The sequence below is a fragment of the Pelophylax lessonae genome (genome assembly GCF_965119305.1).
Source record: "Pelophylax lessonae genome assembly, chromosome: 6".
NCBI lineage: Eukaryota > Metazoa > Chordata > Amphibia > Anura > Ranidae > Pelophylax > Pelophylax lessonae.
Window position 1 is genome coordinate 192,671,635 of NC_138773.1, and position 24,393 is coordinate 192,696,027.

At 41.1% G+C, this 24,393-nt stretch overlaps 1 protein-coding gene across 1 annotated transcript in view; it reads left to right on the forward strand.

Moving 5' to 3' along the window:
• LOC309558695 (cyclic nucleotide-binding domain-containing protein 2-like) overlaps positions 1 to 17,140 on the forward strand; it is a gene marked incomplete at both ends in the record, with an annotated part of 51,794 nt that extends 34,654 nt beyond the window's left edge. The window contains 3 exons of the mRNA XM_082261753.1: positions 6,176 to 6,275; positions 9,940 to 10,097; positions 16,795 to 17,140. Of these exons, the coding sequence (XP_082117879.1) occupies positions 6,176 to 6,275; positions 9,940 to 10,097; positions 16,795 to 17,140 (604 nt within the window). The remainder of the gene's footprint in view (positions 1 to 6,175; positions 6,276 to 9,939; positions 10,098 to 16,794) is intronic.
• Positions 17,141 to 24,393: the final 7,253 nt, after the last annotated feature.

The following is a 24,393-nucleotide window of genomic DNA, read 5'->3' on the forward strand; positions in this document are numbered from 1 at the left end:
GCCTAAATTGATGAAAAAGTTAGATTTTTTAAAAACATGTTTTGGCTGTGTTCTTTTTTTTTCCATTCAATAGGTTTTTATTGAGTTTTTACATAAGCAAATATTAGAACAAATATAACAGGAATTACAGTTTTTCAACAGGTTCCAATGCATGTACACAGATAAATGAACTATAACATAGAGGAATCAGGTATAACCAAAGCGTTACAGGTTATAAAGAGGTATGGCAAGTGAAAAAGTAGTAGTAAAAAAAAAAAAAAAGGGAGTAGAATAGGAGTGAGAATCTCCACCGTTCCGGGCCTAGAACCCTAAGGCTGTGTTCTATAGCAGAAAGTAAAAAATAATAATTATATATATATATATATATATATATATATATATATATATATATATTTCTCATAATTGTCGCTCTTTTTTGTTTATAGCCCAAAAAATAAAATCTGCATAGGTGATCAAATACCACCAAAAGAAAGCTCTATTTGTGGGGAAAAAAAAGGACATAAATTTATTTGGGAACAATGTGGCATGATCAGGCAATTGTTAGTTAAAATACCGCAGTGCGGAATCGCAAAAATGGCCTGGTCTTGAGGGAGTAAAGCCTTCAGGTCCAGAAGTGGTTAACTCAGTGTTTTAGCAGGGGGAGGGAAGCATTTTAAAAAGTGGACCTTGTATTTTAGGTGCAAGGTCTGCTTTACCAAATGATCACGATACATTTACCAACCAGTTTTGCTTTCTTCCAGCATTGACTTAGATTGCAGCTCTCTCCATTCGGTCACTTAACATTTTCCAGCTTCAAAGGGAGTAGATGTTGAAAAATTTAAGCTGTATACAGGAAGAAGAAAGCTATAAGAGGGTTTTTTTAAAAAGTTTCTGCACTTTTATAGTTTCGTTGGAAACAGTGAAGGCAGGAGTGTTTGGTTGTGTCTGAGAGTCTCATGTGACTAGTCTGTCTGGCAAACCGGCTGACCTTGCAATTTAGTATAAGAGTTGTCACACTGGTGAAAATGACTGTGAAACTTATAAAAAAAAGTGCGGAAACTTTTTGAAGAACCTTCGTATAAAGTACAGCAGTAGTCACTGACTGTGGGTCCCACTCTAATTAGGGTCTGAAAAGAGGATTATCTCATTCTCCAATCAGGGCCACTATCCCAGCATATATTATTTGAACTGGTTCAGGGGACAAATGCTTCCTGCCCTCAAGCCCAGTCCTTCCCTGTTCATGGTTCATGTGTAACTCCTAGCTTCCTTGTTTCTAGCAGTTATTCAGTAGTTTAAACACTAATTCCATTTTTGTTGAGAAAAAAAAATATTTGCACATGTGCAGAGTGAATCTGCTGCATGGCTTTCTAATTATCAGTCAGCTGCTGCACCTGCAAGGCTCTAATGAGGAAAGTTGCAGGTTCTGCATCCTTTTAGACATGATTTGCCTTTGAGAGTATCTCACTAAAAACATTTTTTTGTTGCAGGGGATGCTCAAAATCTGATTTGTATCCTAGTTCAGATTTCTAGGAAAATCAGTAAGCCAATTACATAAGCAGGAAATTACATATTTGAAGTGGGAGGCGTTCTGTACACCATCTGTGGACAGAATGCCTCCAGGTAGCCATATTGTATTGAATTTTACAGAAAATTACAGCACTGCAGATTGAAAAGGAAATGCAATTTTAATAACATTTAATTAAAATATGACTTGTATAGCATATTGTATATAACAATAGTTTTCCTTTTTATTATTTTTTATTTGTTTTCAAGATTATCAGGGTATAGAGTTTTATGACCCTTATCATGAACATATTTGCCAGAACACTGTTAGATATAGGTGAACAGAAATAAGCCATGCATATATGGTAGGAGCGCCAGACCAAAAGATAAGTCCAAATTTATTTATTGATATTGTCTTAAAAGACAGCCAATGTGTTTGGGGTGTCATTAGGGCTACAACAAAACATTATATAATGTAAATAAAAGTCTGACTGATAAAATCATGAGCCAACAATCATCAAACATCATGGATAACATACAGTACATATACAGTGCCTTGCAAAGGTATTCGGCCCCCTTGAACTTTTCGACCTTTTGCCACATTTCAGGCTTCAAACATAAAGATATAAAACTGTAATTTTTTTGTGAAGAATCAACAACAAGTGGGACACAATCATGAAGTGGAACGAAATTTATTGGATATTTCAAACTTTTTTAACAAATAAAAAACTGAAAAATTGGGCGTGCAAAATTATTCAGCCCCTTAAGTTAATACTTTGTAGCGCCACCTTTTGCTGCGATTACAGATGTAAGTCGCTTAGGGTATGTCTCTATCAGTTTTGCACATCAAGAGACTGAAATTTTTGCCCATTCCTCCTTGCAAACAGCTCGAGCTCAGTGAGGTTGGATGGAGAACGTTTGTGAACAGCAGTTTTCAGTTCTTTCCACAGATTCTCGATTGGATTTAGGTCTGGACTTTGACTTGGCCATTCTAACACCTGGATATGTTTATTTGTGAACCATTCCATTGTAGATTTTGCTTTATGTTTTGGATCATTGTCTTGTTGGAAGACAAATCTCCGTCCCAGTCTCAGGTCTTTTGCAGACTCCATCAGGTTTTCTTCCAGAATGGTCCTGTTTTTGGCTCCATCCATCTTCCCATCAATTTTAGCCATCTTCCCTGTCCCTGCTGAAGAAAAGCAGGCGCAAACCATGATGCTGCCACCACCACGTTTGACAGTAGGCATGGTGTGTTCAGGGTGATGAGCTGTGTTGCTTTTACGCCAAACATAAAGTTTTTGCATTGTTGCCAAAAAGTTTGATTTCGGTTTCATCTGACCAGAGCACCTTCTTCCACATGTTTGGTGTGTCTCCAAGGTGGCTTGTGGCAAACTTTAAACGACACTTTTTATGGATATCTTTAAGAAATGGCTTTCTTCTTGCCACTCTTCTATAAAGGCCAGATTTGTGCAGTATACGACTGATTGTTGTCCTATGGACAGAGTCTCCCACCTCAGCTGTAGATCTCTGCAGTTCTTTCAGAGTGATCATGGGCCTCTTGGCTGCATCTCTGATCAGTCTTCTCCTTGTATGAGCTGAAAGTTTAGAGGGACGGCCAGGTCTTCGTAGATTTGCAGTGGTCTGATACTCCTTCCATTTCAATATTATCGCTTGCACAGTGCTCCTTGGGATGTTTAAAGCTTGGGAGATCTTTTTGTATCCAAATCTGGCTTTAAACTTCTCCACAACAGTATCTCGGACCTGCCTGGTGTGTTCCTTGTTCTTCATGATGCTCTCTGCGCTTTAAGCGGACCTCTGAGTCTATCACAGTGCAGGTGCATTTATACGGAGACTTGTTTACACACAGGTGGATTCTATTTATCATCATTAGTCATTTAGGTCAACATTGGATCATTCAGAGATCCTCACTGAACTTCTGGAGAGAGTTTGCTGCACTGAAAGTAAAGGGGCTGAATAATTTTGCACGCCCAATTTTTCAGTTTTTTATTTGTTAACAAAGTTTGAAATATCCAATAAATTTCGTTCCACTTCATAATTGTGTCCCACTTGTTGTTAATTCTTCACAAAAAATTACAGTTTTATATCTTTATGTTTGAATCCTGAAATGTGGCAAAAGGTCGAAAAGTTCAAGGGGGCCGAATACTTTCGCAAGGCACTGTACATCGATCAGCCATAACATTATGACCACTGGCAGGTTAAGGGAACATCTCATTACAATGGCATCTGAAAATTGGCAGGATATATTAGGCAGCAAGTGTACATGTTGTCCATAAAGTTGATGTGATGAAAGCAGAAAAAAAATGGGCATTGCAGTTTGATGTTTATGGGGCTATGAAGCCCCGGGTGACCCGTGTCCCGGGCCAAAAGCTTCTACAATGGTCACATGAACATCAGAACTGGACTACAAAGCAATGGAAGAAGGTGGCCTGTTCTGTTGGAAGAAGGTGGCTGGGTGCGTCACATACCTGGGGAAGAGATGGCACCGGGATGCAGTATAAGAAGGCAAGTTGGGAGAGGCAGTGTGATGCTTTGGGCAATGTTCTGCTGGGAAACCTTGGGTCCTGCCATTCATGTGGATGTTACTTTGGTATCCATGCCTCAATGGGTCAGGGCTGTTTTAGCAAAATGACCCCATACTCAATATTAGGTGGGTGGTCATAATGTTATGCCTGATCAGTGTACATGTGTGTACACATACGTGCATCCAAAAATGCCTGCATATACACAAACATGTATACATGCAAAGAAATAAAGATATGAGGTATAAGTGAAGGTTCAATATGCAATATGTAGAATTTAGGGCAGTGAAAAATCTGAATGTTTAATTGTTTTTCATACCTGTCCATAACTTTTATCTTTGAGCGCCGGTTCACACTGGCGCGACGCTACTTTCAGGGGCGAACTCCGAGATCGCGGTGCGAGCAGCGCGCCGCGACCTCGGAGCGGCCGCCACAGACTTCATAACATTAAAGTCTATGGCGGTCGCCTCCTGGTCGCCCCAAAGAAGCTCCGGACCCTTTTTCTAGGTCGGAGCGACTTGTGTCGCTCCTATTAGAACGGGTCCGTAGCTTCCCTATGGGAGGCGACCTGTGAGGCGACCAGGTCGCCTCACAGGTCGCCCTAGTGTGAACCGGGGCTAAATGGTAGCCACGGTTCTTCTAAAAAAGTGTTTGGATTTGAAATAATAACAGCTTTGTGTGAGCGGGTTTCCATTTTTTTTTTTTTTTTTTTTTTGAGGCCCTGTTTACACCTGATCGTTTTTCAGCTCGTAAAACACTCATCTCTGAAGTTCCAAAACACCTGACAAACAAAATTCCATTCATTTTAATGGCCCCTGTTCACACATAAGCATTTTGTTGCCTGAAGCAAACCATCTGAAGGTCAAAAAAGTACATGAGCTTTGGCAGATTACAAGCATTTTCGGTCAGATGTCATTGCCTGCCTCCAAACACCTGCAAAAAACGCCTGAAAAATGCATGAACAAATGCCTGAAAAACACCCAAAAAAAGCCTGAAAACGATACACTCAGATGTGAATGGAGCCTTAGTGCTGATCTAAGATGTTAGGGTCTGTCATGAAACTTTCACATTAAAACATTGTAACATAGGGACGAAGCAGTGAAGGGGCAAGTTTGGGGCTGGATTTACAGTGGTGCAAATTGGATGCGGGTTTTCTTAAATCCAATTCGCATGTCAGGAGACTGTGACAGGCTCTCGATGGAGTCGGTTCACACTGTTCCGGGACAGATTTGAAGCGGTTTGCAGAAGGGTCCTGTACATGGTCTAGTATGTTTCAGGTCCAAATTCAGCCAAAAATTCGGACCGAATTCGGACCTGAAACAGCGAACAGGGACACACCGGATCCCCTGCTACAAGTCGCTCCTCACACAGTGTGAACCCATCCTTAGGGTTATTTAAAATCTCATTGCTGTGAGGAGGTATGCAAGTAGTTTTCTGCCCTCTTGGAGAAGTGTAAATACCCTAAATGTAAGTTTAATGCTACATTCACACTTGTGCGACTTGTCATGCATTTTTGGACATCAAAGTTGCATGACAAGTCGTTCCCCATATTTTCCAATGATAACCATTCATATATGTGCAACTTAAAGTTGCATTAACTTCAAAGCTTCTGCCACAGACATGCCTTAAGGGATTCCTGGTGAAGACAAGTAAAAGGTCCCTGACGCTGACCTACTGTGTGCTGAAGACAAGGACAGAGCGCAGCCCCCCCCCCCCCCCCCCCAGCATGGATGGTGTAAACTGTTTCTGAGCAGAGGCTGGTTCAATGCCCCACTGGAGACTCTTCTCCCCCAGGCAGCCCCAACCGAGCTGTCCCAGCTTCCCCCAACTGACCCCTGCTGGCCAGGTTGAGAACTCCGATTTAGCCAGTGAGTAGAAAGTACCTGGAGCGGAGCTTCAGACTGGAATGGGGGTCAGGAGGAGGCCAGGAAGAGGTAGAGTGGGAGGGGGGCCGAATTTTCTGCACCATGAGCCTCTGGTTTGTACTTGCCCCCTGGGCCGAAAGTTGCTAGTCAGCCCCTGATACAACTACACAGTACAATTATAAAATATGGTTTGGGTAGATGAGGTACAATTCTGTTAATATACTGTAATAATGAATGATTCATTCATTTGTATTAGATTAGAACATTCTGCATTTCTCTTTATCGTAGCCTTAAGAACACTGAAGAAATTGATGCATTAAAAGAACACCATGATGTGGATGCAGCGGTTCTTATGAAGATTGATTTATTGCATGAAAGAGAGTTCTTGGTGAATTTTTTTTGAAGCAGTATTATGTATAAGTTCAAATGTGGTATAGCATATCATGATATAGAGTAAAGCAGTCTGGACCTACTAGAAATAGGACAACTTGGATGTATCCAGAGACAGAGACAATTGGGCTAATTTACTTAAAGGAGTGTAGAATTCTAATTTAAAAATAGTGTTCATACTCACTTCAATTATCCAATCATGTAAAAAGCATCTGCACATGATTTAGAATTCAAAGTGAACAGAAACATGCTCTTCACATGGTTGGATAATTGTAGAGAATATTTAAACTATTTTTTGAGGAAACATTCTCAATTTCTTTTAGTAAATCATCGTAATTTTTTGAAAATGACCTAGCCTAACTGTTGCTATAATGTCATCACATCATTATTCTTTACAGCCAGCAAAATCAAAAGCAGTTGCATGTTTCTAAATGGCAGAGATGTATAGTAACGAAGTAGAACTACTTAAGTACTGTACTTAAGTACCGAAATGCGGTATCTGTACTTTCCTAGAGTAGAATTTTTTTCTCCTACTTCTACTTTTACTTCACTACATTTTTTCGATGATTTCGATACTTCTACTCCGATATTTTTTTTTTGTGCTGCATAGTTACTCGTTACTTTTAAAAAAATTACCACTGCCAGAACAGTAGATGGCAGGTTGCATAAAGATCAAAAAAATGTGTATAATGTCATTTGTAAATCAGCGCATACGAAAATAAAGGCTGTGTATAATAAAAGCTGCTATACCAAATCTTTCCAATAAAAAGAAAATATGAAACAAACAAATAAATGGTGCTACAGTGCTTAAAGTGCATCAAGAAACTACTAACAAACACAGGTTAATCATTTGAATAAATCATTTGAAATAATAAAAAACAATATGATGTTCAAACTTTTGACTTCTTTCTTTAATAACTACATAACACAGTACTTGTACTTCTACTTTCAGTACTTGAGTAGAATTTTTTTTTCAAAACTACTGGTACTTTTTACTTTTAGTACTTAAGTAGCAAATTTTTTGAAAAAACTACTTGCAATACTTAAGTAAAAAAAATGTTGAATACTTTAGTACTTCTACTTAAGTAACTTTTTCTGCGAGCACTTCCACTTCTACTCAAGTCACTTTTTGATGGAGCACTTGTACTTTTACTCAAGTAGAAATTTCGAGTACTTTATACAAGTCTGCTAAATGGTTATACCAATTATAGCTGGTATTTCTGATCAGATTTATAAGTGGTAGAAGCCATCTGAGCCCCACAGGAACACAAGCCTGATAACTATATCTTTAGAGTAGAATAGCACACTGGTGTTTTGGCCATGTGCTTCAGATGCTGGCATTTTCAGGCAACCTAGAGGCATGGGTGCATTGCAAAGTCCAGCCCCATTGCCAGCAGCCTGTCAAAATCAAAATCTGATATATGTGATTGCTGGACACTATACCATGTGGTACTCATTTTAGTATATATTTGGGAAACATATGACCAGAACGCAGAATCTTGCCCTTTTGGTAAATTTCTGCATTCCGGGCATACAGCTCTGAACACATATTGCCCTAAATGCAGTAAATGCGTAATGCAGAAGTGATCAGTGTTTGCACAAAGACAGTTTCATACAGCCAGTCACTTATATTTTTGGCTCTAGGTAGCAACTTCAGTTCTCCGGGCACGGGAAATCTCCAGAACTTTACGCTTGAGGACATTGGAGCTACTAAATGTCCCTGTGCATGAGGCCTTGCAGTGTACGGACTGCCTCGAGGTTGTTGTGCTGAAAGGAATCAATATTTGATTTGTTAAAAATTATAACACACTGAAATGGAAATATCATTTTGTAACAATAGTCAATTATGAAATGACTTGTATGGCAATATGATAGAATTTTTAGCAGAAGTGGAAAGTTTTTGGAAAAAAAATTTAGCCTGCCATTGTTCAAGTAGTTGAAGTGGTTCTAAAAGCAGAAGGTTTTTTTTACCTTAATGCTTTCTCTGCATTAAAGTGGTTGTAAAACCTCAAGGTTTTTCACCCTAAAAGAGATTTACAGCCAAAGGTTCGTTCTGCACTCCTGTGACCCATTTTCAGCAGAGAGTGGGCTGAAGTCCGCTCCCTGTGACCCGTTTTTAGCAGAGAGCGGGCTAAAGTCCACTCTCTGCTGACATCAAAGAAGTCGGTCCAGGCTCCCCGTCATCCCGATCACAGAGTTGGGATCTGCAAGATCCCTGAACCGACACCCAGTCAGCCTGTTAGCGAGCTGCTAAGAGCCTGAGCCGGCCCCTCTGCCCCCTCCACACCCCAGCGCTCCAGTGAGCGAGGAGGGGCAGAGCAGAGAGCTGCTGACTGAGAGTCAGCAGCTCTCTGCTCATGGAGCAGTGAGAATTGAGAGATTGGCAGTGTTTAATTGCTTTGCATTGGACCTAGGTAAGTATAAATCAACAAAAACCCAGAAACCCATACTTCTCTTTTAATGCATATTATGCATTAAAGTGAAAAACCTTCTGTGCTGCAGCTCCCCCAGACCCCCCCTTTTTCTTACCTAAGCCCGATCTGATCCAGCGATTTGCACCAGCGCAGCAGCTCCAGCCACCGTCTCTCTCCTCATTGGACAGATTGATAGCAGCAGGAACCATTGGCTTCCACTGCTGTCAATCAAATTCAGTGATACGCTGTCTGTGTCAATGGATGGAGCAGCGGGACTCGGGAGCAAGCCTACACGGGTGCAATCAGGGAAAGAGGCTTTTCGTTGGGGTACACAATGAAGAGGAGAGGCCTGGAGCACCAGCAGGGGACCCCAGAAGAATAGGGCTACTCTGTGCAAAATGATTGCACGGAGCAGGTAAGTATAGGCATGTTTGTTATTTTTATTTAAAAAAACAGGGTTTACAACCCCTTTAAGGTAAAAAGCCTTCTGTGTGCAGTTCCCCCCAGCCCCTCCCCCTTATATTTATCCCCCCCCCCAATCTCAAATGAGAGCTGTGCCGGAGAGCTGCTCTCTCAGATGTATCTTTCCTCACTGAATATGAAGGCTGCAGTGGGAGCCAATGGTTCATGTTGCTGTCAGTCACAGCCTTTGAGGAGAGAGTCGGACCGAGCCGTTCTCTGTACGTCAAAGGGCACACACACTGAGGCTTGGGATCAAGCCCTCATGAGTGCCCCCATAGCAACCGGCTTGCTATGGTAGCACTCAGAAGGAAAGAGGAGCCAGCAGTGCCATCGGGGGACCCGAGGAGGTCCGGCTGCTCTGTGCAAAACCATTACACAGACCAGGTAAGTATAACATGTTTGTTATTTAAAAAATAAAAATGCCTTTACAATCACGTTAACCTCTTCCTCTAAAAATATTAGTTACATGATGCCATGTGGATCATCTGGCTTTAATACATTTTGAGGTATTAACCTTGAAAACTTTTCTGGATCAGGAGATATGATTTCTCTTTAACTGCAAAGTGAAACCTGTGGGACAGCGGCAGCCAGACATCTAGCATTTCGAGAATGAGGTCAGCAATGGTACATAGGTACAGCACAGTTTTATTTAACAATTTTCACCATTACTAGTGCTGTCAGCAGCATTTTACAGCACAGCATCAGAGGCTTCCTGTATGGTTTCATAGAAGAATTTAAATGTTCACCCCTTTTGCCACATTGATGAGAATTTCTTTATGGATTCAGGGCCTCCATGAGTTGCAAGATGACCAGAAAGACAAGCGAAGTCTGATGTTGGTCAGTAAAGGCTGTAAAATCATTTTTCTGAAAATGGAAAAGTTTAATGAATTCTGTGATCTCAAAACGCTAGAGAAACTTAAAAAATATCAAAAGAGCTACCAGAGGTAGGTGAACTTGTAAAAATAGAAAGAGCTTTGATGCATTCTGTATGTCTTTTGTATGTTAAATGTATCCCTAGCCAATTCTTTTTTTTTTTGGAGTAGAAACCTCATCTGTTTTTTTTTTTTATTGCTGTCTGTTTCCTCACTGGGGAAATTCACCCTCACTATTTGCCCTGATGACCATTGTCACAGAGTCAGAAAGTGATGGGAAATCCATCACTATTTGTCCTGATGACCATTGTCAGAGTCAGAAAGTGAGGGGAAATCCATCACTATTTGTCCTGATGACCATTGTCACAGAGTCAGAAAGTGATGGGAAATCCATCACTATTTGTCCTGATGACCATTGTCAGAGTCAGAAAGTGATGGGAAATCCATCACTATTTGTCCTGATGACCATTGTCACAGAGTCAGAAAGTGATGGGAAATCCATCACTATTTGTCCTGATGACCATTGTCACAGAGTCAGAAAGTGATGGGAAATCCATCACTATTTGTCCTGATGACCATTGTCACAGAGTCAGAAAGTGATGGGAAATCCATCACTATTTGTCCTGATGACCATTGTCAGAGTCAGAAAGTGATGGGAAATCCATCACTATTTGTCCTGATGACCATTGTCACAGAGTCAGAAAGTGATGGGAAATCCATCACGATTTGTCCTGATGACCATTGTCAGAGTCAGAAAGTTATGGGAAATCCATCACTATTTGTCCTGATGACATTTGTCACAGAGTCAGAAAGTGATGGCAAATCCATCACTATTTGTCCTGATGACCATTGTCACAGAGTCAGAGGTGATGGGAAATCCAACCTTTTACAGTTATCACTGGTACAGGAACACAGAGAAAAATTACTCAACAGGGACACCTGTTCTGATAACAACTGCGGATTTACCTTCACTATGTAAACACTAAGTGTCGGTTCACATTTCTGCGATGCGGGAACGCTGCGAATATACAGCGTGTTCCCGCATCGCATCCGCACCCCTGGAAGTTCACACTGCCATATGCGATACTCTGGGGGTGTCAATTAAAATTTAACAACACCCCCAGATCAGATCACATATCGCAGTGTGATCTGAAAGTTCGCACATAATCGGATCGCACTAGTGTGAACCACCATGCAATCCGATTCTGCTGTGGACCAAAAAAAGGGTCCTGTGCGAGTTGGGTGCGATTGCGGTGCGAATTCAGCCATACAAAGTGTATGGCTGAATTTGCACCGTACAGAGATCGCATGTAATTTTGGGAGCAGTGCGCTCCGAGTTACATGCGATCTCTGTGATCGCAGAAGAGTGAACCGGCACTTAAAGGACTCAAGATAATTCTTACCATTTCACCATATTCTGTTTGTAAAAAAATTTGTGAAATTAATACCAATAACACAGGGATATTTATTTGGCGTCAGCCCTTTTTTTACTTTTATTTCATTTGTTATCTGCTTATTACATTTCATATACATGAACGCAAATACAAATGTTTATCACAGGGCAACAATTAGCTACTAATTGAAAAAGCTCACAATCTAGGTTTTGGACAATTTAATGTATTTTAATATGCAATTCAATTAATCTTGAACACAATTCATATCAAAATCAAACTTATTTCAAAAAGCCTTCTTAAATAGGGCCTATTCACACCTAAGCATTTCCCATTGACCTGTTTTCCGTTGAAATAAATGGAAATGTATCAAAAGGCATAATGTGCATCAACGAGCCCTAATGTGCATTGTCATGTGTTATTAATGCACGATGCATTGCACTTTGTATTGAATGTCAATGGAGGTCAAGATGCACATCAGTGCATGTCAACGTGTGACACAATACATTAGCATGCATCATGGGGCACACTTTAATGTGTGTATGAACCCATGCATTGACAAGCATTTTGATGTGTTTTTGATGATTTCAATGGAGAACACAAAGATGTGAATTCAGCCTAGGAAAACCTGTCTAGTGAAAACTCAAAGACTGTCTTGCCAATGTACGTGCATGTAACTAATTTAATACTATCTGTGCCACTGATCCAAGGGAAGCATTTCTGACTTCACTTGTTCTGGCAACAAACTCAGAAAGTTTTAAATTAGGAGCATCAACAAGATTGCCAGAAGTTGCCATTTTCAGAAGGAGGTCTGCAACAGCAGCCCTCTCATTCTTCTCAATATAGGGTTTCTTGAAGGCAAACTTGTTGTTAGACAAATTTGCATGCTGATATGGTGGCTTCAGTATTTTCTAGGTCACTTTTCACTAAATACAAATTTTCTCTAAATGTTACTCCTCAACTCTTCTACAGACTGTTTATACAATGCAAATATATATATATATAAATACACACACATACACTGTATGCAGGACTAAAAATGTAAAGTCCGGAGCTACTAGCCAGGCCTTAGGAGTTGCTTCCCACCCAAACCCTACCTTGTTCCGCCCCCAAACACGCCCTCATAAATTATCTCACAAAATGACACTGTTAAATGTTTTATGCAGAATTAAGTTACAGAAATAAAAATAATCAGTGCCCAACAGTGCGACTTATTAGTGCCCAACAGTGCAGCATATCAGTGCCCATCAATGCCGCATATATTAGTGCAGCTTCATCAGTGCAGCTCATCAGTGCTGATCAGTGCAGCCTCATCAGTGCCCATCAGTGATTCCTCATCAGTGCCCATCAATGCAGCCTATCGCTGCATGTGGATCACAGGGAGGAATCGGGAGGAGAGCCAGCCGAATCACACAGAGCGGGGATCTCCTGTTGTGACACTGTTTGACAGCGGCCAGCATTTCAGATTCAAGTTAAGTTCCACCTCCTGGACCTCTCATTACTTCAATTTCCCAGCAATGGACAAGTGTGCTGTCTATCATAGGAGCCGGTCCAGGAGGTGGGACTTTTTTTGACAGCTGCAGACATTTACAGACCCAAGCTGTGTCCCAGCAGGAGATCCCTACTCTGTGTCATCTGGCCGGCTCTTCTCTTCCTCTCCTCTCCCTTCCCCACAGTTTCCAAGTGATTGCTGGGAGCCCCCACTTCGATGCGGCTCCACCACACTCGTTCCCTCACCTTATTTCCACTTGCCAAACGGGAGCAAGTGGAAATTTTGAAGGCTGCTGTATGTATATGTATGTATGTATATGTGTGTGTATGTATATGTGTATATATATATACATACACAATTTATTTTTATATCAGAAAATTACTTTTTTTGGAGAGGCACAATTTGCCATAATAAATAGACAGCGCATCTGATACAAACTGCATCTTCACATCGCCCCCAGGCTTGTCTGACATCTCAACATTTCTATCCACATCATAACACAGCCTTAGATATGTATCACTATGACAATGCACCAAATCAAGCTCTGTACAAAGAGGGGAAACATGTTCTAGCCTTGAAGGAGTATAAAGGTTACAAAATCAAGGGAACAGATACCTGAGTTGTCTAACCCACCTACCCCATAGTTTCTCAAATTTAGTGGTACTGTGTTGGAAAAGGCATTCGAGTCTCAAGATATCGCTCATATGATTTAGTCAGTGGGGAGTCAGTTGATGCAGTGGGGGGGGGGGGGGGGATTCAGTAGATCTTCAATGCTGTAGAATAAGCCTCCTGGCCTGGAATAAAGTCCTGTATATAGCAGATTTTGTAATCTCATCTGCTATAAAGTCATCTAGAATACCCAGTATACCCATTTTGGAACCTAAGGGGACAGTCGGTTGAAAAATGCTATTCTGAGTGGCAAGGGAAGAGGGCCAGTATATGTGGAATTTGGGGAATCTCTACAGCATATGAATCAGATCGCCATGGTCTCTGACACTGGCTGAAGGTAGGTCAAAGAGATTATCCATTTTACATTATTTATTTCAGTGACATATATTGTGTACTTAGTACAATGTTAAGTTGGGACAATCATTGGGTTGTGTTGGATGAGCATTGGATAACTGAGTTCAGAGCACTTTACCACTGTTCTTTTGTAATGGGTTCCACATCCCTCTGGAAACAGAAAGCCAAGAGAACCGCTCACCTCTACTAATACGTCGCTACCTGATGATGTCTAATTGAGAGACGAGCCGCTTACAAGTAGGGGTGAGCGGTTCTCTTGGCTCTCTGAGTCCATACACGGGTAGCATCGGTGGCCAGTGGCAGTTATAACAATTACAGGAAGATAATCCCTGGGTGCCGGGGAGGCACTTAACAATGAGAGTAGTTTTTTTATCACGTGTTGATGTGTTTTATTAAGGACATTTTTGCGCAATGATATCCCACTCGGCTTTATACACATGTTGAGCTCCAACTGGTCTGTGTGAAAAGAAACAGCATTAAGAACACATAGCCAAGCACAGAAGAGCTGTGGAAAGCTTTCTTTTATTCTCTTTTGGCATAAGCCATAAGAGAAAAAGAGAAAATTCCGTGCTAGGATATAGAGATATGAATATGTATATATGATAAAAAGGAAAGAAAAATGGCTGCAGCCTACCTCCTATCTATAATCCGAGTAGGAAATATAGTGAAGTATAGAGATATGGGAGAGGTGAATGACGCTGCCAAAAAGTGCTTAATAGATAAATAAGTAAAGTAAGTAGAGGGAATCGGATCCAAGAGTGTGTCACTATATGGTCACAATGCAATAAATAGGGGAAAATGCAAAATATTTTAAGCAATAAATCACATGTACATAAAGTGCTGGTGAGTGACTCAATAGTGAACAGTAATAAAATACCAATGTATGAAAATATTAAAATACTGCAATAATAAATAAGACAATAGGATAAGTAAGGGGAATCAGATTTGAGAATGTGTCACTGGGGTCACAATGCAACAAATTGGGGGGTAATGCAAAAATACTTAAAGCAGCAAATAACATGTATAAAGTGCTGATGGTGGAAAGTGCTTCAATAATGAACAGTAATAAAATGTCATTGTGTGAGAGTATAATAAAAAAGCGCTAAAGTGATAAATATTAAAAGTGCAGATATCAGAGAGATCAATATAAGGTAACTAAGTGCTAATAAGTCAAGTTTATGATATATAAACTGACAAAGATGTGTGATAACTAATAACTCAAAGGCTTGAATCGCACATAAAGTGACTTAGTGAAAAAAGTGTTATAAGTCAACGAAATAAGTATACTATGCAGTGGTATAAGTAAATGTCCAAATCACATATAAAGCGACTAAGTGCTAAAACGAAAATTCAGCGCGACTCTTGGGATGGAATCGCACAAACAAAACAGTTCAAACATCCGAGTCGCAGGTGAAAGTGATCCAGTGCCGAGGAGACCAATGCGATTCCAAAAAAAGCATATGAAGTTGACTGTGGTGCTGTAAACTGATCCTAGGGCTCTCCAAGTGTGGCCGGTGTGATGGGTCAACCGTGCTCCCCTCACTCCCAGGACCGCACTTACCAGAAGTCCTAACCCCTACAGGGGTAACACGCCTGTAATCCGGGCCAGATAGGGTTTTTATGAACCGCAATCTCCTATCTCATGGCTCCTTAAGGTAGCGTGGCCAATAAATCCAGGGGTGCGCCGGGCATATGTATGAGGAAAAGAAGCTCACATAGTGTAGTACCGTTAATTAAAATAAAAAGTTTGTTGAAAATGTACTCACATAATCATCTTGAATAAGAGGCAATAAAACAAACAACTTTGTGCTGTGTTAGTGGAGTCCTTCCTGGAATGCGATGTGTTCCACACAACCGGAAGTGCGTTCCACAGAGGCGGAAGTGACGTGGTGATGCTCTACGCGTTTCGTCTAACTGACGTCATCAGGAGTCATGATGTTGAAAAAATGTTGGACCTTCATTAAATGTAACCATATTGCTACACTTAAAGAGGTTGAAAACCTCAGGAAAAAAAAAAAGAAAAACCTGAAAGACAAAGGCATGAGCTAGTATCACATACTAGCTCATTATGAAATACTTCTTTATTAATTATAAATGGACAGACGTTCCTTTAGAGCGCATGCGCCAGTGATGTCACTGGCTGCATGCGAAGTAAATATCTCCTAAATGGTGTATGTTTAGGAGATATTTACAGTGTTGCAGAGTGCGATCACTGGGTGCAGGGGAGTCCATTCAGATCAGACATTGTGGAGTAACAGGAACTGGCTTCTTTATTGGAACATAACCACAGATAACAAAAGATATCACTTTCTCATGGTGAGAAAACACAGACAGGAAGAGGTAACCAACAAGTACTGTACAGTGTACAGGAAATTACAACACATCATAGAAAATGCGTAGCATATCACTGAACATTAGCGACATCTAGTGTCCTATTTGTGAACTGCAGTTAATCGGCTAAGCTGAAAGCTGTTGTATCTCCAACATACAGAACCTCTAGGTAAACCTTATCATAGGCTTACCTATAGGTACAATTCACAGAGGAAGCTTTACTTCCTCTTTAAAGGCACCTCTCTTCTCTTTTATACTCAGTTGTGACATGATGCTACTTGTATATCAAGACATCCATTGTTTATCAAGTTATCGAGTCAAAATTTGTAAAAAAAATTTGCTTGTCTTGCAAAATACTCTCAAACCAATTTACTCTTAATCCAAGGTTTTACTGTATATCTTTGTACCAGCTAGCACAGGAAATGTCTGTTCCAGTATGATCTTGACACAGTAAGTTCAATCATTAATAATAATCGGATTTTAAAATCTGATTTGGAAGCTGCTGTTAACGGAATACTTCTGTTCTTTGCAGTGACGACAATCTCTGCAAGCTCTTCCTACAAGAGAATGACTGGAAAAAGTACAAGAGAGACTTAGTAAACTCTCTTGTTAAGCCTCTTAACAGCCATCAGCCTAAAAGAGAAAGGACAACAAAACAAACTCAACCTCCACCAAGCCTAAGCCAGACTGGTATTCTAGATTTGCATTCTACCTTTCCAGAAAAACAAGATACAAGCACAACTTCAGAACCAAAGGGCATGTATGTGTCAACACAGGAAAGAAGACAAAGGCAAAATCCTTCTGATAGAAATGTACACCTTGTTCATGAAATTGTTGTCTCTAGGCATGATAGGATATTACAGTATACTAAGAAGTGAATGTTAGAACACGACTCTCATTTAATAACTGCAGTCATGTGTCTTGGCAGCCTATAAACACTCAATAAATTATTCAATTATTTATTTGTGGTAAAAAAAAATGATTTAATGGTGTGTACATATATTCAACTATAGCTGCATACAATTTAGTTGCATGTTTTCAGGCACTGGGAGCTTTGCACAAGGAAGGACAGCACAGTGATGTTTTCATCATTGTGCTGCTGCTCCTTTATTATCCAATAAGAGGGCTGGGATAATGACCAAAGGGTGGTGCTAAACTGCAAAAGACAAAAGTGAGGTCATCCACATGGCTTTGGAGAGTAGAAAGGATACTTGAATCACAATAGAATTAAAACTGGTAAACATTTTATAATATATATATATATATATATATATATATATATATAATGTATTTAGCCATTTTAGGTTTAAATAGCAGAAAATACAAAGACCAGCAAGCTTGAAACATCTTCAGACTGCAGTTCTGGATGCAGGGTTCATAGTTGCCAACATTTGAAAAAATTTTCCAGGGACACTTCGCAGCACAGCTGTCAATTACCTGCCACACCCACTTCCATGAAGCTCCGCCCACTCTGCATAATTAATCTCCGCCTACTTATCAGATTATAAGGTCTACTCAATAAAGAGAGAAGTACAGAAACTACTGTTGGGAGTCGGTGCGACGTTGCACAGATTTAGACGGTGCCATTGCATGTCAAATCAGGCCAATGCGAACGTGGGCTAATAGAGCGATGTTCAACTATATGAAAACAAGTCACATCTGGGTGAGCCAAGATGGTTTTTATAGAGAAAAGGGTATTTATTCAGAATTACCCAATTACATGCATGGCAGTTAGGGGGATAGAATTGTTGCCAAACTTCACAACCTCATTATAAACTTTGCTGATGATTGTTTAGTAAATAAAGATCTGACCCGAATAAGAAGCTGTGTGAGAAAGAGGCTAATTTCAGCAGTCAAATAAGAAGCCAACTTCAGCATCCTAAACAAAACATGAGGCCTCTGCATTGTAAGATCAGTGATGAGAGAGACAACTTACCTGAACTACTTACCCATAACCCCAACCCTGACTTGTGACCCCTCCCATCACCCCAACCTTAACCCCCACCCTCAATCACCCCATCCCTGACCTGTGACCCCTCCATCACCCCAACCCTAACTTGTACCCCCTCCATATCCCCAACCCTGACCTATAACCTCTCCATCGACCCATCCCTGACCTGTGATCCCTCCATCACACCAGCCCTGTGACCCCCTCTGTCACCCCAGCCCTGAACTACCCTTACCTGAACAGTGTGGGATGATCTCTCTGAATCGCATATATACGGAATTTGGGGCCCATTCACACCAGAAACTGGGTTTCCTGCAAATTTGCTGTGCCTTTTTATGTACATTAAGCAGGGCTCAAAATTTGAAGTCTTGAGCTGCTAGCCAGTCTTTAGGAGTTACTCGCCACCAGTTTCCCCACTCAACCCCTACCTTGCCCCACCCCAAATTCTGCCCCTAAACACGCCCTTGTAAATTATCTCACTGTTAAAAGGTTTTATTCAGAATTAAGTTACAAAAAAAAAATATTAAACAACAACTTTAACATGTTTAAAAACATGATATGTAAACAACGACAATACCCATACCAAGTTTACACTTAAAAAGTCAATATGGTATGATAAAATATCATCCTCACTGGGATACAGTTGAAAAACAAGTTCTGCTATGTATGCCACAGAGAGATGTCAGAGACTGCAGACGTACTACAACAGGAGATGGTTAGAGACTGCAGGCGTACTACAGGAGATGGTCAGAGACTGCAGACATACTGGAAGAGAGGGTCAGAGACTGCAGACGTACTGCAGGAGATGGTCAGAGACTGCAGACATACTACAGGAGATGGTCAGAGACTGCAGACATACTACAGGAGATGGTCAGATACTGCAGACATAGTACAGGAGATGGTCAGAGACTGCAGACATACTGGAAGAGAGGGTCAGAGACTGCAGACGTACTGCAGGAGATGGTCAGAGACTGCAGACATACTACAGGAGATGGTCAGAGACTGCAGACATACTACAGGAGATGGTCAGATACTGCAGACATAGTACAGGAGATGGTCAGATACTGCAGACATAGTACAGGAGATGGTCAGAGACTGCAGACATAGTACAGGAGATGAGAAAAAAATGGTGGTGAACCAAAAAGAACTGCGCAAATGGATGTTTGTACACTAAAATCAAGTGTACTAAAAACTTTCTAATATACGTGAATAAATTAAATAAATAAATGTGAATATCTGTGAATAAATAAATACAATTATGTGGGAATACCTTCCACACTGCGAGCAGCAAACAAGCAACATGTTAACGTATAAATGTGAAAGTTTAAAGGTATATATTGCGCTCAACAACAATATTCACAAAAGTGCATGGGTGCATATAAATAATGATTAAAAAACAATCCAATTGTGCTTAATGACATCAATGATGATGAATAAATAAATAAAAACACAAACCAACATAAATATAAAATAGATAAAGTCCTTGAAGTGCTTAAATTATCAAAGTGATTAAATGGTTAACCGCAGCAACGATTAAAAGCACAGACTTGATAGAAGTGGTGTAAAAGCCTTCACCTCCACAAATTCACCCAGTGTTCTTAATAAATACTCCTGACCAAAAGCATATGACCCCTTGATTATAGGGCAGGGGTCTTCAAACTATGGCCCTCCAGTTTTTCAGGAACTGCAATTCCCATCATGCTTAGTCATGTCTGTGAATGTCAAAGTTTTACAATGCCTGATGGGATGTGTAGTTCTGCAACAGCTGGAGGGCCATAGTTTGAGGATCCCTGTTATAGGGGGTCACAAAAATCATTGGTATCCACAACAATTCCAGATCATCCACATAGCTTTCCTCTCACCAGCAAGGATGTATACCAGATGTTAGTGGAACTCCAAATTAGAGGACATATGGAAGCAATGAAAGGAAACTCTCATAGTGCAGTATATCGGTAAATCAGCAATTTATTGATAAAAGTTGCACTTACTACATAACGTATTAGAGTCCGCCTTATTGCAATCAAAGTCTCGGTTCGGTTCGTTTGTGTGTAGAACACCAATCCACGCTTGCGTTCCACCAAACCGGAAGTCTATGGTCTCACGCTCCCGATGCACGTTTCGTCAGGCCGTGCTGATATCATCAGGGGATCATGTGATGACGTCAGCACGGCCTGACGAAACGTGCTGATTTACCGATATACTGCACTATGAGAGTTTCCTTTCATTGCTTCCATATGTCCTCTAATTTGGAGTTCCACTAATATCTGGTATACATCCTTGCTAGTGAGAGGAAAGCTATGTGGATGATCTGGAATCGTTGTGGATACCAATGATTTTTGTGACCCCCTATAATCATGGGGTCATATCCTTTTGGTAAGGAGTATTTATTAAGAACACTGGGTGAATTTGTGGAGGTGAAGGCTTTTACACCACTTCTATCAAGCACTTCAAGGACTTTATCTATTTTATATTTATGTTGGGTTTGTGTTTTTATTTATTTATTCATCATCATTGATGTCATTAAGCACAATTGGATTGTTTTTTAATAATTATTTATATGCACCCATGCACTTTTGTGAATATTGTTCTTGAGCGCAATATATACCTTTAAACTTTCACATAGTACAGGAGATGGTCAGAGACTGCAGACATAGTACAATAGATGGTCAGAGACTGCAGACATGATACATGATGGTCAGAGACTGCAGACATAGTACAGGAGATGGTCAGAGACTGCAGACATAGTACAGGAGATAGTCAGAGACTGCAGACATAGTACAGGAGATGGTCAGAGACTGTGGACAGAATACAAGACAGTAATTGGTTAACAAGTCTGTGGAACTCCTAGCCTGACCAGCCTAAATCCTGCAAAGATAACATAAAAGGTCAAACAAATCATGGAGGGATGAGACAGAACTCTGGCACACATAGCTTAATAGAAACACCTGAATGAAGACAATTACATGTCACATACTCCCTATCTAATGCTGCATCGTCTTCCAGAAATCTAATTCTCATCATTATCAGTGTGTTTATCCTTTGTGCAGTGTACATACTGTTAAAAACAAAGATAAGAAGCAGTGTGAGAACAGCGAGGAGAAGCCGTTCCCGATCAGTGTGTTCACTGCCTAATCTATACACAGGACCAGGAGAACACACTGATAAGGCTTCTGCAGTGACGATCATCAGCTGTTTTTGTAGAGCTATTTGTGTAAAGTCAGCGGAGTGTGATATTTGCTGTAAATGTGATCATACCTTCTTCCTACTCAGCCAGGTATGTCCAATCCCATCCTGCGCTGGCCACCAGCACCTTTTCAAATGTGGCGGGCTACAGGGTATGCTGATTGGCTAAGGATGTGGCAGGAGGTGGGCAAATTATCAGCAGTCACTCCCTCCCTTTCAGATGATCAGCGCTATTGTTACTGGCATTACGTGCAGGGGGAGGAGCGGCTGCAGTGTAATTCACGCCTTCTCCGTGAGGGGCTGCCCATAACGGCGGGCATTTACGGGCAGCCCGAAGCAACACTGATTTTCGGGGGACCAGTCCCGGCAGAGTAAATTACCAGGGAAAGGGTCCTACTTGCTGGGATTGTCCCACCAAAAACGGGACAGTTGGCAAGTATGAGAGTTGGCCACAGGGGCATAAAGGAAATATTAGCTCTGCCCACTAATATTGTGGTGGGAATGATGATGTTTAAATACTGTTGATTAAGGCCTGTTTCACATTGGTGGAGTCTGCCAGCAGACCCGCCTGATCAGCAGGAGATCTCTCCGCTAACCCCCGCTGAGCAGGCAGATGACAGGTTCTTTCTTGTTCGCTCTGCTAATGCAAAGCAGACATGGACACAGCCCGCTGTCCTCTATGGGCTGTCAGATGGAAACAGACCACCTGTCCATTTCCATCCGACTGTCATCTGATCCTCCAGCCAGATGGGGAACAGATTCCCATCCATCTGTTTTTAGCAAACAGGATCAGATCAGATGTTGGCGGGTGTCAACGGACATCCGCCACTCGATAGAGAGCGATGGATTGGCCGATCTGGTCCTCCTGTAAAACTGACTGGCGGACCCGATCAGTCTGTCCGTGTGAAAGGAAAGATATGCTTTACTTCACTAAAGCTTTAGGTATGCATGTTCATATCTCCAGTTTATTGTAAAGCTGGCCATACAAAGCTAGATTTTTTTCTTTCAGTCTGTGGGCTGAATGAAAAATATTTAACTGATTCCTTGATCCATGCGCAGATGGATGAAACTCCTGCTGAAGCTATTATATTTTGGCAGCCAGCACCAGTGGCTGTTAGAATAACAACACAGTGGCTGCATATGATTGTATGTACCTGCTGTTCGGCAGCCATTTTTTTGTCCGGCTTCTTCAGTTTTTCAATTAAAGGATTTCAGATCAGAGGTTGGCAACAAGGCCAACAAAAGAGCACATTTAGGCAGATTTTTCCTACCTGCACCTTATGTTTTTCACCTGCATAAGATCTGCTTGATCATGTAGTTTCTTGGTTTTATTTGTTGCACTGTATGCACAGCCTCTAGTACAGTCAATCTTCATATTCCAGTGTCTGAAGTTTCTGTTTGTATTCAAACTTGAGGCATGCAGCTTGGCACCACACAGGTTAATGCAAGACTGCTGTCTGTAGTCTGAGAACAGACATTTCCTGCAAAGAAACTGCATATCCCACAATCCCTGGTGTAGCAGTGGTGCAGGTGAGAGCTTAACAGTAATCAGATCTGACACAGACACAAAAATAGGCAGAGCTATTAACAGAGATCACCATGCTGGAAGAGATGTGTTTTCGTCACATTAGCACTGCACAGAGGAACTGACTAGGCTGGTACCCACTGGACACTACATGACCCAGAACAAGAAGTTGTCTGTCCCCCTGGTGAAAAGGAACAGGCTACGTGAAGCAATACATGAATGTAGCACCCTCTGACACCCCAAAGGCAGGATGGCACCTCCAGAGTCCATGGATAAAAAGCGGACTGAGACAGAACATTGGGCATTAGTCAATTTTATGTTTTTAGGCCTCATGCACAGTGGTTTGTAAACGCTGTTTCTCCTGACAGGGGAAAATCAGCATTAAAAACTCACCTAAGCAGCATTTTAGCAGCATTTGGTGTTTGGCCATTTATTTATTTAATTAACTCGAATTTTTATTTATTGAAAAGAATAATCACTAAAGTACTAAACAAGCCGAACACTTAGACGCGTTTAGCCGCTTTTGGCATTTTTATGTCCAAAAGCTCCTCTCCTGAACGTAATTCTTCTGTGTTCAGGTGAAGGAGCTTTGACTGCATCTAAACTTTGCTGCTCCTAAACTACTCTAAAAGCCTACTTGTGAACAGATACATAGGGGTTTATTTACTAAAGGAAAATCCTCTTTGCACTACAAGTGCACTTGGAAGTGCTGTTGCTGTAGATCTTAGGGGGAAAAACAAAGAAAATAAAAAACAGCATTTTGCTTGCGCATGATTGGATGACAGAAATCAGCAGAGCTTCCCCTAATTTCTGATCTTCCCCTCAGATCTACAGCGACTGCACCTGCAAGTTCACTTGCAGTGCACAGTGTATTTGCCTTAAGTAAAAAAAACCCTATAGGCTTTTATTGAGGTGCGTTCAGGGGCTTAGGCAAAAAAAATGCCAAAAGCCCCACAAACATCAGTTTAGGAGCAGCAGTGTGCATTAGGCCTTAGAGTTTTATTGCAGATACCATGCAGCTAACTTACAGACTCCCCAGATCCAGAACAATGTCCAACTTCACAATATCAAAACCTCAACCTGGCAACATTATAAGCATGTTCCCAAATTTCAGTGCATCCTCCAAATGAGTCACCAGGCCCTGTGAGAACACAGCCTTTTTCCTGGCTTTCTTCAGCAAGGGGCCTCTACTTGAGCTTCCGCCATACCTGGCAGAACAGGACCACTTCAGCACTTAATAGACCTCAAACAGGCTATTGGGCCTAACAGCAGAGCTCCATCCAGCAGCATCTCCCCAGGCCTCAACCCAGTGGAAGAGAGCAAAGCACATGGCCTGTCCCAAATATTTATATATTCTCCCCCAGCATGCACCAGTGGCCCAAATCTCCTACTGGATTGGCTGAAGGAAATATAGATATATCCTTAACTCAGTCTTGTTTATAAAATCTCATAATATGGCCAGTGATACCTACTGG